The 12,965-nt window shown below is 46.9% G+C and overlaps 2 protein-coding genes across 2 annotated transcripts in view; one reads left to right on the forward strand and one right to left on the reverse strand.

Annotated features, from left to right (window-relative positions):
• LOC121635255 (NLR family CARD domain-containing protein 3-like) overlaps positions 1 to 12,965 on the forward strand; it is a 1,000,352-nt gene that overhangs the window by 44,731 nt on the left and 942,656 nt on the right. The window lies entirely within an intron of this gene.
• Positions 4,014 to 11,726, reverse strand: ftcd (formimidoyltransferase cyclodeaminase). The gene is made up of 14 exons (XM_041978415.1): positions 11,577 to 11,726; positions 11,116 to 11,299; positions 10,916 to 11,044; positions 10,136 to 10,224; positions 9,847 to 10,026; positions 9,600 to 9,737; positions 7,268 to 7,399; positions 7,132 to 7,193; positions 6,926 to 7,052; positions 6,013 to 6,174; positions 5,859 to 5,902; positions 4,498 to 4,636; positions 4,223 to 4,318; positions 4,014 to 4,145 (listed from the first exon to the last, which is right to left on the reverse strand). The coding sequence occupies exons 1-14, from the start codon at positions 11,628 to 11,630 to the stop codon at positions 4,059 to 4,061; spliced, it is 1,623 nt and encodes a 540-aa protein (XP_041834349.1). The 5' UTR covers positions 11,631 to 11,726; the 3' UTR covers positions 4,014 to 4,058.

Below are 12,965 nucleotides of genomic sequence, written 5' to 3' on the forward strand. Positions count from 1 at the left end.
GGTGGCAAATACCGCCATGGCCCCTCCCGCGGTTTACGAGGTGGACTATAACGCCGCATACGAGTGTTTTGCCAGCGGAGGATTTCTCCAGCAAAATGGAATAATGGTGGGAAACACGACGGTAAGATGTAAGGTCACATGGGTATTATCATGGTTCCCAGAGTCTGGTATGTCTCCGCTCTTCATAACTAAAGCTGTATGGTTTGAAAACCCGGAGCCCCTACATCAGGACTGTCAGAATATGTCAATCACGGTTCCAACCCTATTTTGGTTCGGAGACCAATCACATGCGGTCGCTGATAGCTTCTGGTTATGTGGAAATAATCTGCTACGTAGCACCCTACCCCCCTCTTGGGTGGGGTTGTGTGCTACTGTTCGCTTAAAGGTGCCAGCTATGGTAGTATACAATGGTGTAAATAATATTCTTAACCTAAAACAAGACAAGGGCGCGCTGCATAGGAGTAGGCGTCAGGTCTCAGGTTCTCAGGGGGTATATCGGGATGCAATTGGAATTGCTAAAGGGATTCCTGTGGAATTTTCGGCCAGGAATGAAGTAGTGGCCGGCATAGAATCTATACTACCATGGATAACTGTGAATAAAAATGTTAACTGGATAAATTATATATATTATAATCAACAGCGGTTGTTTAACCACACCATTGAGGGACTGAGTGCGCTAGGAGAACAGCTGCATGAGACTAGCAGACTCGCACTACAGAACCGGCAAGCACTAGATTGGCTTCTGGCAGATAAGGGTGGAATATGTCAAATGTTCGGGGAAGACTGTTGTACCTTTATTCCAGCTAACACAGCGCCAGATGGTTCTTTTACATCTGCCATGGACGAGATAATACGGGTGGGGAGAGAGGTGCGAGAGCATGCTGGGAAGAGCGACTGGTCCCTTGATTGGTTGGACCAGTTAATGGCTGACTGGAAAAATGTATTGATAAAGGTGGGAGTTGGGTCAGCTTTGGTTCTGATCCTTCTTTTCTTGTTTGGCATGTGCATCGTTCCCGCCCTGAGGAGAGCATGGAGTACGAGTCTCAAGAAACAGACATCCTTCATCATGGCTGCCCAATTGGTCCGTACTGAGTTGGACCTGTGACGTCTCAATAGAACTACAGTCGGTTGGACAAAGGGTCGGCAACCTGTGATGAAAGGCTGGTGACCCAACACTCCTGTTTGCCTCCGGCCTGGAAAAAGACTCTATCTTGTGTTATTCACGTGTGGTTTTTGTAGTCAGAAATCTTCTGTAATAGGTTATCCTTGTGAAAACAAATTGTAATGGAGTTTCTTTGTTGTGTGTGTATGGTTACTTTCTGTCATAGTACTTAGAAGGTCTCGTGCAGGGGTCCACTGGCCTACCCGTGCCTGAGTGTCAAGTAAGATCGAAAGTTACCGGTGCTCGCCCAACAGGGGGGGCACGGGGGAATTTTTTTCTCCCTTCGGGGTTTTTTTTTCGCCCTCGTACGGGAGGTTCAGATTGGCTCCTATGTTATGCTTGAGACCTGCGTGTGTGGACATGTGTGCATAAAAGTTTTCATAAAAGGTTTTCCCTATTGTAAGTTTCAGAGTATCGTCTTAGGGCCGATTACTCTGAAATATTTGAAAGGGGGAAATGTGGAAGTATGAATGTATCAGAGCTGAGTTGAATAACAACAGGTGTAGCTCTGGTCAGCAGAATATTAATAGTATGACATTATAACATGATATCAAAATGATGTCAACCAGTCAGCCCTACAAGGCTGCATACCTGGGTACTGTGTGTCTGAAAATAGTGACAGGCAGGCTATATAAGCTTGGGAGAATGATTGTACGGGGTCTTTTGTCCTGAAGGGGTGTCCCCCTGGTCGGCCGAATAAAGGATCATTAAAGACCTCTGTCTGCAGACTCTTAATATCAGCAGCCCTTTTGATAAAGAATTTATCTACGACACTCTCTGACGGCACAACTTACCCCAATCTGTTCTCTCTGACGACACAACTTACCCCAGTCTGTTCTCTCTGACGACACAACTTACCCCAGTCTGTTCTCTCTGACGACACAACTTACCCCAATCTGTTCTCTCTGACGGCACAACTTACCCCAGTCTGTTCTCTCTGACGGCACAACTTACCCCAGTCTGTTCTCTCTGACGACACAACTTACCCCAGTCTGTTCTCTCTGACGGCACAACTTACCCCAATCTGTTCTCTCTGACGACACAACTTACCCCAGTCTGTTCTCTCTGACGACACAACTTACCCCAGTCTGTTCTCTCTGACGGCACAACTTACCCCAATCTGTTCTCTCTGACGGCACAACTTACCCCAGTCTGTTCTCTCTGACGGCACAACTTACCCCAGTCTGTTCTCTCTGACGACACAACTTACCCCAGTCTGTTCTCTCTGACGACACAACTTACCCCAATCTGTTCTCTCTGACGGCACAACTTACCCCAGTCTGTTCTCTCTGACGGCACAACTTACCCCAGTCTGTTCTCTCTGACGACACAACTTACCCCAGTCTGTTCTCTCTGACGGCACAACTTACCCCAATCTGTTCTCTCTGACGACACAACTTACCCCAGTCTGTTCTCTCTGACGGCACAACTTACCCCAGTCTGTTCTCTCTGACGGCACAACTTACCCCAGTCTGTTCTCTCTGACGGCACAACTTACCCCAGTCTGTTCTCTCTGACGACACAACTTACCCCAGTCTGTTCTCTCTGACGACACAACTTACCCCAATCTGTTCTCTCTGACGGCACAACTTACCCCAGTCTGTTCTCTCTGACGGCACAACTTACCCCAGTCTGTTCTCTCTGACGACACAACTTACCCCAGTCTGTTCTCTCTGACGACACAACTTACCCCAGTCTGTTCCCTCTGACGGCACAACTTACCCCAGTCTGTTCTCTCTGACGACACAACTTACCCCAGTCTGTTCTCTCTGACGGCACAACTTACCCCAGTCTGTTCTCTCTGACGGCACAACTTACCCCACCCCAGTTGTGCCACAAAACCACTTTTTTTCTAAAGCTGTATTTCTCGGTTTATTTAAGATCCAAAGTGATTGTTCCTAGGGATGCACAACATCCTAAACTATATGTAATATTTTAGGTGGAGGCATTACTCTTCTCCCCTTGCTTTAAAGTAAAAATTGGCACTACTTACTCCGCTCTCCCCTAAACTTTTAATCTATTGGGCATAATTAAATCTTAGCTGGTATGAGAATGACGACATCTCACTGCAAACATGCTGATTTGTCTCAGCAGGGAAAGTATTAATTACTAAGTGCCGTTAAGGCCTCTGTCACACTCTGGATGACTTTTAACATCGACGCCTGCAGACACATTAACCTGCTTCATAGTTTACTTGGAAATCTACTCTTTAAGGTTTAGTTTTCTTCTGTAATTGTGGATTCATTTAGTTTACAGCTGAGCTGGTGTGACGAAGCATAGTGAGCCTCACATGCTTGCAGATGTGGACAGGAAGCACTCTGCAGCATCGCGTTGTAATTCCAGGAAGAAAACTCTGTTTAACTTGTCATTATTTGGCAGAATTAAAGGGTCAATGCCATGTTTTCCCATGTTTTCAGTCTTATCCGCAGTGCTGAAGCTTTGCAGTATCACCTTAAAATGTAACCTGAAGCTCAAACAGGTCAACGTTTTGTTATTTTCATGCAGGAGAAACTTGACTTGCTGCTTTCTGGAGACGTTAGTCTTCTGTAACTGTGTATGGCAAAGCATGTTTACATCCACTGCAACTGTTTTAAAAGCTGATGTTTTTACACAGCAAGGAATGAGTGATCCTTGACTTTGGTTCAGTTTCAGCTATGCCTCCAAGAAAACGTGTTAACTGAACTCTGAAGGTTTCAGTTTCTCTGACAGCATGAAAATGGATCTTCCTAGGAGCTCGAATCGAAGGTCCTGGACTTCTTGTTTGACCTCTCACCCACAAAGCTTCTACAGCTCTTCATGTCTGAGCCTTGTGGAAGAACTGAACTGGTGCTTGAACATGAAGGCAGCACTGTTTGTTTAAAGCATTTTATTCAGGCTTAGGTGACCTTGTCCAGCTTCATTCGCGTCTCTTCTCTGCAGCGTCTAGGACTGCTCGAACACTGTCCTTCGCCTCCTGCAGCAGTGCTGACACTCTTCTCTGGATCTGTTGCACACAAACACACGTCTCAGGACTGGACCAGATTTACATCAGAGTCCTTTAAAGTAAGTCGGCACACTCACGCCCACTTTGACTGCGTCATCAGTGATGTCTTTGAGGTTGATCATGACGTTGTAGTATGCTCCAAAGACAGCCGTCTCCAGGGCTTTAGCTGCCACCTGAGAGTAAAGTGGAATTTATTTTATAGATTAAAACACGGGTGATGTTAACTAAACTAAACCCTTTGGTTCAAGCTAGAAAAAGCTTAGAATAATTTTAATATTGCCACCATGATGTTTATGCTTCACACCTTCCAGACTGCAAAGAACCTGGGCAGGTATGAGGGTCTGTGTCTCACCTGTGCGTCGGACTTGCAGCTGATATTTCCGTTGGCAACGATTTCTTTCAGATGTGGCCAGAGGACGCTGACCCTCTCAGCCAGAGCCAGCGGGACTCTGATGGCCTGCTGCAGACCATCCTGCATCGCAGCTTCTCTCCTGGCAGCATCAACAAAAGATGTTACAGCCAAACATCCATCAAGCAGCAAGCTGACGTGACTGAAGCTAAACGCAGTCGTCTCCTGGTCTGTACCGAAGTTAAAGGTTAACAGTTCTACTTCTTTCACTGTTGTCCCGACGACCATCAGGTGTGTTTGCCCCTGAAGAAGAGGGATCCACACTCTACTGGAACTCTCCTAAGTGTCTTAAACACTTTAAAACCTGAATGGCTGTTAACGTTTGAGTGTTAATGATAAAAAGACAGAGGTGATAGTTTTGGTGGGACTGCTGGCACATGAAGCCACCTATCACCAACCTGAAGGTAAAAGCCGATTTTACCATCAGGCAGGTATTAAGGCAGCTGTTTTCAGGTGAGGCAGATGGCAGTGCTGGGCAGCTGACATGCAGCCAGCGAGAGAAACAAACCAGAGAAGAAGAAGAGGATCAGGAAGAGAACAAAAAGAAGAATGAAGACGAGGACAGCTGTGGAAATTGAGCAAGTGTTTGAAGGATTATGTTCGTGTTTAGGGCGTGTTTAGGGCGTGTTGAGGGCGTGTTGAGGGCGTGTTTAGGGCGTGTTTAGGGCGTGTTGGACTTCGTACAGATACGTTACCGCCGCCTGAGGCTGACGTCGGCCCGCGGGAGTGAACGCTGAGCTCAGCACTGCCCCCTGGTGGAGGAACTGACTTACGACCATGACAACGTAAGAGACGTATGGTACAAGGACCGTATGATGTTTGAAAAGTAAGGAAGCATAGATGAGCCTTAATCTGTAATTCATGTCAGGGTTAGTGGGTCCGTTGTTCAGCTTTACCCGGCAAGCATGAGACATTTGACCCATTTTAACTTACGTTACTGGCTCCCAGTTCAATTTAGGATTTATTTTAAAATTCATTTGTTTTTAAACCCTAAGTGGTTTTGCTCCACCCTGCCTCTCGAGGTATTACCCCACCTGCTCGCTCAGATCAGCTGATCAGATCCTCATAAGAAACTTAGTGGTCCTTTGCTGTTCCTGCCCCTAAATGAGGTGATAACCTCCCTCCACATCAGACCGGCCTCTTCTTTCTCCGTGGTCTTTGGCACCTCTTCAGACGTTGATTTATTCTTTTTATTGTGTCTATTTATACTCTCGTGTTTTTTATCTTATGTCAGATTTTCTGTACATTACTTTGTTCCATCACTTTTATGTGTTCTAGATAAAGCTGGATTGTAACATATTTACCTTTTTATTTCCTCTGCAGTGTTTTTTGGCATTTTTAGTGCTGCCTGCAACAGAAAACAAATATTATTAGTAGAAAATGAAGAAGAATGAGCTAAATAAATCACTGTTTGAGCGTCAAGGAAATTAGGAATAAAAACTGGAGCCCAGGACCCACCATGTAGCTGTTGAAGGCGGAGGAGTCGGCGTCCACCATGTGCAGCAGCTCGTTCATGGCCTGATGGAAGGGGGGGATCAGCTTCCTCATCAAACCGTCCAGATTCTCGAACTGTTTCTTCCCATATGTCATCTGACCCACCATAGCCCCCAGTGCTGCCCCCTAAAGGACCAACACAGGACGACAGCGTTTAAATGTGAAGGTCACACTGCTGGATAATCTATAAAACCAGATGATGGGAAAAGAAAACCAGTCAATGTGACGATGAGAGATCCTCATAGATCCAGATAATCCAGGGATTATTAATCCATTGATGTTACTGTTGTATGTCATGATTGTTTTTTTTTTGTGTTTGTTTTAGTGTTTTTGCCATGTCTTATGAATTGTCATTAATAATTTGATCTTAGTATGCATATTGTGCGAAGTTGTAATGTCATATGATGTTTTTCTCTTTGACCTGCCAGAGACTACAGATGTAAAGTAGCCTTCGGGCATATTTACATTTATATGTTCATGAATAAGCATTGTCCCTTTGAAATAAATGAATTAATAAACAGCTCTGGAGCCATTTATTAAAACGACATCTTTAAAAATGACATTTGAAATCCTGAAATGTTTGAATTTCTACCTGATATGACCACACATGTCATTTACATTCAAATTAGAGACTGTATGGGTAAAAATTATTAATATGGAAAATACATTTTACAGGTATTTGTGTGGCCTAATAAAAACTCAGATTTTTTAGGTTAAATAATCTTAAGACCCGGGGGATGTCGGGACCCCCAGTTTGGGAAAAGTTGATATAGAGGAACTGGAATAATGGAATAAAGATGAATATAGGAAACTAATGGTGGCTTGCAAGAATCCACAAAAATGATAAAAAGAAACAAGGAGAAATCGCTGTACGCACCAGAGCAGCGATGGCAGCAGAAACAGATCCTCCTCCAGGAGCCGCTGTCCGAGCTCCAACGCTGTGGACAAACTTCTGCAGCGACAACGACACCAGCTGTCCCTCCTCCTGTGACTTCACCATGTACCTGCACAGGTAGACACGCCCGCCTTTAGCAAGGCTTGAGGGCTGGATTTACGGGAGAAAACATGATGTTCAAAGCTCACTCTATGACTCTCTCCTGCGGGTTGAACGGGCCAAGCGAGTCCAGGCCGAGTTTACTGATCACCTGTCCACAAACAAATAAAAGGTTGAGGGTCTGACAACAGCTCACTGTGTTTTCACAAAGGCTGCAAAGCTGACCAGTCGGACTTTGTGCTCCTCTTCAATGATGAAGAGTTGGTCTCTGTTGATGTAGAAGTCAGCGGAGTCCAGCAGAGCCCTCAGAGGGATCAGACCGACGATCTGAGAGCCGACCACCGGCAGCTTCAGCTCCTGAACATGATGAAGTAGCATCACACAGACGGAAAACGCCAGCAGTAACTCAGACAAGCTGCTGACGACACATTTCACACCAAACCGTGGTCCACTGAGACGTTAGTGGTCCACTGAGACGTTAGTGGTCCACTGAGACGTTAGTGGCCCACTGACATGTTCGTGGTCCACTGAGACGTCCGTGGTCCACTGAGACGTTAGTGGTCCACTGAGACGTTAGTGGCCCACTGAGACGTTAGTGGCCCACTGAGACGTTAGTGGTCCACTGAGACGTTCGTGGCCCACTGAGACGTTAGTGGCCCACTGAGACGTTCGTGGTCCACTGAGACGTTCGTGGTCCACTGAGACGTTCGTGGTCCACTGACACGTTAGTGGTCCACTGAGACGTTAGTGGTCCACTGAGACGTTAGTGGCCCACTGAGACGTTCGTGGTCCACTGAGACGTTCGTGGCCCACTGAGACGTTCGTGGCCCACTGAGACGTTCGTGGTCCACTGAGACGTTAGTGGTCCACTGAGACGTTCGTGGTCCACTGACACGTTCGTGGCCCACTGAGACGTTAGTGGCCCACTGAGACGTTAGTGGCCCACTGAGACGTTAGTGGCCCACTGAGACGTTAGTGGTCCACTGAGACGTTCGTGGCCCACTGAGACGTTCGTGGTCCACTGAGACGTTCATGGCCCAATGAGACGTTCAGCAGTTAGGGGTTTGGTGTCTTGCTCAGGGACACCTCAGCATGAGCTCGACCAGGTTGGAATCGAACCAGCAACCCTTTGACTACAGGATGACCGCTCTACCCACTGAGCCACGCCGCCTCTTATCTGTTAACTGTTGTTTTATTCAGAGGGTGGCTGGTCAGATGACCGGGCCTCTGCTGGCAGAAATATTCTGATACCTGACATCCCATCATCTTTTATTCCCAGGAGAAGATGAACAACACGTCTGATGATAAAGCTGAGACATTTTACCTTTTCATGGAAAATCTGAGCTGATAGTGAATCTGTAGGGTGACGTCTCTAAAAAGTAGTTCCAGGTTGATGTTCCCATTGAATGTTGTTCCATGCTGGTCTGATGCAGGATTCTAGCTGCTCTACAGTCCTGGACCTTGGTTACTGGATTCCTGCTTCCATGATGCTCCAGATGTTGTGTACTGGTGGAAGGTCTGGACTGCAGGCAGGCCAGTTCAGCAGCTGGACTCTTCTCCTGTGAAGCCATGCTGCTGTGATGGATGCAGGATGTGGTTCAGCATCGTCTTGCTGAAATCTGCAAGGCCTTCCCTGAAAGAGACGTTGTCTGGATGGGAGCAGATGTTGCTCTAAAACCTCCATGTACTTTTTAAAATGAGCTTTGGTCCAGAGAAGATGGAAGAAGCTGGTTCTGGATCCTGTTCACATCTGGCTTCCTCTCTGCATGATGGAGCTTTAACCTGCATTTGTGGGTTTCAGGGTGAACTGTGTTCACAGACAGTGGTTTCTGGAAGTCTTCCTGAGTCCATGCAGTGGTTTCCAGTAGAGAATCATGTTTGCTTTTAATGCAGAAGATCACCAGCATTCAGCCTTGTCCCCTGCACACAGAGATTCCTCCTGATTCTCTGAATCTTTTCATGCTATTATACAAGGTGGTGGGATCATTAAAGTCTTCAATATTTTACATCAAGGAACTTTTTTCTGAAATAGTTAAACAGTTTTAGATCCAGTTTGTCTCAGATTGGTGAAGCTCTGTCCATCTTTCCATCTGAGAGACTCTGCCTCTCTGAAATGCTCCTTTTATACCAGTCATGTTACTGACCTGTTGCCAGGTAACCTGGTTAGTTGTCCAATGCTCCTCCAGGTGTTTCTGGTTTGTACCAGGTACTTTTCCAGCCTTTTGTTGCTCCTGTTCCAACTTTTTCCATCAGATTCACTATCAGCTCATATTTTCATCACATGGTGAAACGTCTCCGTTTTAACATCTGAGATGTTTTTATCTTCTGTTTGAAGACATTTGCAAACCACTGCATTCTGGTTTCCTTTACATTTTACACAGAGTCCCAACTATTTTTGATTTGGAATAATAGATTAACTGAATTAGTTATATCTACAGTTTGACTCATCTAGTTAAGATTTCATACTTTGAGCTCTCACAAGTCTTAATCTGAGCCTTTTTAATGCACCTTCATTTCCATCTGCACACTTGAACCTGAAGATGTGTGGAGCTCTGACCTCGGCATCCCTGCAGATCTCCTCGTACACGGTGTGGAGGGAGGTCACCTCGTAGTCCAGGATGTTGGTAGAGACCTGGGCGATGTTGGCTTCATCCAGGTACCAGCCCATCCCCTGTACCTTCCTCAGCAGCCCCGGCTGCCGAAAGCGAGAAGATGTTAGTTCAGAGTGACCGTTCTACTCAAGTCAGTTAATACAGACCAGAGGGTTAGGGTTCGACACAGAACGAGGGCTTCCCATCATGCACCTGGTCCTTCCCGCGGCCCTGCTCCCGGACGTCCAGCGCGATGCGATGAGCCTGTTCTTTGGTGCTGATCAGGTTCACATTGTAGGCGATGAGGAACTTGCGAGCGCCTGTTACCGTGGCGCCCCATGATGGTACAAAGATGGCGGGGCCAAAGTCAGGGGCCCACTCATCCTGTTTTAGCTTGAGGAGAGAAATAAAAGAGCAGATGTGGATGTCTGAGCCTCACCAGCTGTGATTCTCCACAGAAGAAGCTGAAGGGAACCAATCTGTTGGCTTGGCAGCGTCTCACCTTGACGGGTAAAGCTTCGTACTCTCCGGCTCGCACAGACGGAAGATTCCTCCTCTTCTCAGTCCGAGCTGCTTCTCCATAAAGATACACTGTGGAGGATTTACAACGTCGTCACCTTTAATGCATAAAACTGATTTCTGCCCGGAGGTCTCCAGCACACGTCTCCTTCCAGTCCTGGTACGAACCAGCTGATTTTTATTCGTTATTATGTCCTGACAGCGTTTTCAGAACATCTGAGAGCAGAAAAAGACCCTGAGAAGCAGAGGTCAGCAGGAACTATGGGACCTGAGAGTCAGAAGTTACAGGTCCCTTAGTGTCCACATGAGGACCTGCCATGGACCACCTGCATCTCCACCCTGGTGAAGAAGACCAGGAAAGGCCTGTAACATCGGATCATGAAACAGGACTGACAGACAACCGTTGAGTTTCTGTTTCCTGGAAATTTTACTGCCGCTGTTCCACACACAGAAAAACCTTCACAGAGTTTTCAGCCAGGACGATTCTACTGAAGACCTGGAGGTTTTACAGGCTGTTGTCCTCACAAAGACCAGAAAGACTCTGGTTCTCACATCCCAACACTGGCTTCCTGAGAGACAAAGACCTGATGTTGAAAAGTTGCTGCTGGTGTACATGGCTCTGGATGGCTCTGGTCCAGAATGTAGTTCTGATCTACTGACACGTTTCAGTCATCCAGACTTCTAAGATCATCTGGGCCAAATCTGGCTTCCTTCCTGAGTTTAAACTACACATGTAGTTTTTCTGCATCAGAACCAGTCTCACCTGGAACATGCAGCATCTCTGCCAGTTTTTGTCCAAATGCATTGGCGCAGCCGACGCAGTCGTCCATGCTGACATTCCTGACGGGGATGAAGGGACAGACGTCCAGCGCTCCGGTCCGGGGGTGCTCACCTGGACAGGAAACAGGTTAAACAGCGACTGCTGGGCGGCGCCCTGACGGCAGCCGTCCGGCTCGGACTGACCTGAGTGTTTGCTCATGTCAATGAGGCTGAAGGCCTGCCGGGCGGCGCTCAGCGCTCCCTCCACCACGGCCTCAGGGGAGCCCACGAAGGTGTAGACGGTGCGGTTGGTTGAAGCCCCGGCATCAACGTCCAGCAGGCTGCAGCCGGGGGTGCTGGAGATGGCGGCCGAGATGGCATCGATCACCTGACCCGTTCATACACAGAAACTCTGCTCCAGTTAAAAGGTTTAACATCAGGATGAGATCAGAGGGCTGCAGGAGGAAGACTCTCAGGACAGCATCTACAGCTGAAACTGGCGTCATCATTATTAAAACATTATCTGCTAACAGCCACTAAACCTCACATTACCTGATCATTCAGAGGGAAAACAGCTCCAGCTCTCAGACCGCTGCAGCTTGTGGAAAATGTTCCAGGTCAATGAGTTTAGAGACTTTTACAGACCTGCAAAGTGTTTGTCTCACCTCTTTGTTTCGACCCTCTGAGAAGTTGGGGACACACTCCACCAGCTGAGCCATGGTGCCTGCAAACCGGAGGAAGACCAGCAAGGTTCAGTTCCACACTCTCCAAAATCCCTTTATCCTCCAGGGCTGCCCGGAGGCATTTCAGCTGCAGGTCAATCATTAACTGTGTGCAGCAGCTCAGCACAGAGGTCACCTGATAATGATTACCACCTCTGCCCAGGCAACAGAGTAAAGTCCTGCCAGGCCCCTGCAAGCTGGACCAGAGCCTCTCAGGTCCAGTGGAGCGTCCAGCCTGGAGGTGGTGCCCGTCAAACGTCAGAAAGAATTTCTGGATTACACAAGTTAACAAATCTCTTCATTCAATGACACGATGAGCTCAATACAAACAGAGATTTCCAAACCTGAACACCCAAACAAGGACGGTTTGGTCTGTCCAGAGAAAACAGCAGCAGTTTGAACGAAGCCTGGTGGCGAAACATGGGCGCTATTGATTTATTGATCCTCTTACAGACACGGTCAGGGTCTAAGAGGTCAACGTCTCATATATCCAGCCGTTCCTCGCTTGGGTTTGACTCATTTAAAGTCCACCAAACTTTGTTGTGCACATTCCTGAAAACCGGCCCAGAGCGGCCCGAGGCCCAGACGCTGTTCATAAGTCTGGTTTCCAGCAGCACTGTTTACTTCAGGGAGCGACAAGTTGAAAGAGATAAAGTGTGTGAGGAACCAGGATGTTTGGTGGATGCAGAGCTGACGTGTTGGTGTCAGTAAATATTAGCTCATCCGTTCTCTGGCTGCATGGCCTCTACTCAGCTTGATCAGTAAACTGGAGATGCTCAGGTTTAAACCATGAAAAGAAAATGATCCTGATCTTTCTCTGTGTAGGAACCACTTCCTGCAGCCTCTTGAAGAAGCCTCTGGCTGAACAGATGTCGCATCGGCAGATCTTTTCCTTCATCATGACTCGTCCAAGCTGAAAACCTCCTCCTCTTAGATTCCTCCTGACTTTCCAGCCTCATCCTGCTTGTACAGTTTTAAAGCAGCGTATAGACACATCCGTCTGGGATACCAGCATAACATCCTCTATTTTCCTTCCATGTTCTCGTGTTCGTGTGGAAGAATTTTCTTATTATTTATAATTCACTTTTAAATTCATTTTTATTATTTACATAATTAATCCTTTACATACTTTTCATTATATTTATTTTCTATTTCTGAGTACAGGTGTGTATTTTATCTGGTCATTCAGGCCATTGTGGACAACACAGAGTAGAAACAGTTTTCCTTTCTCTGCTCTTCAGAGCCTCCCGGTGGGTCTCCTGAGGGTTTAATGATATTTTCTCTCATTAATTTGGTTTTGGAGCTCTCAGTCAGAGTCTCTAGCTTCTAAAA

The sequence above is a fragment of the Melanotaenia boesemani genome, chromosome 24 (assembly GCF_017639745.1).
Source record: "Melanotaenia boesemani isolate fMelBoe1 chromosome 24, fMelBoe1.pri, whole genome shotgun sequence".
In the NCBI taxonomy this organism is placed as follows: domain Eukaryota; kingdom Metazoa; phylum Chordata; class Actinopteri; order Atheriniformes; family Melanotaeniidae; genus Melanotaenia; species Melanotaenia boesemani.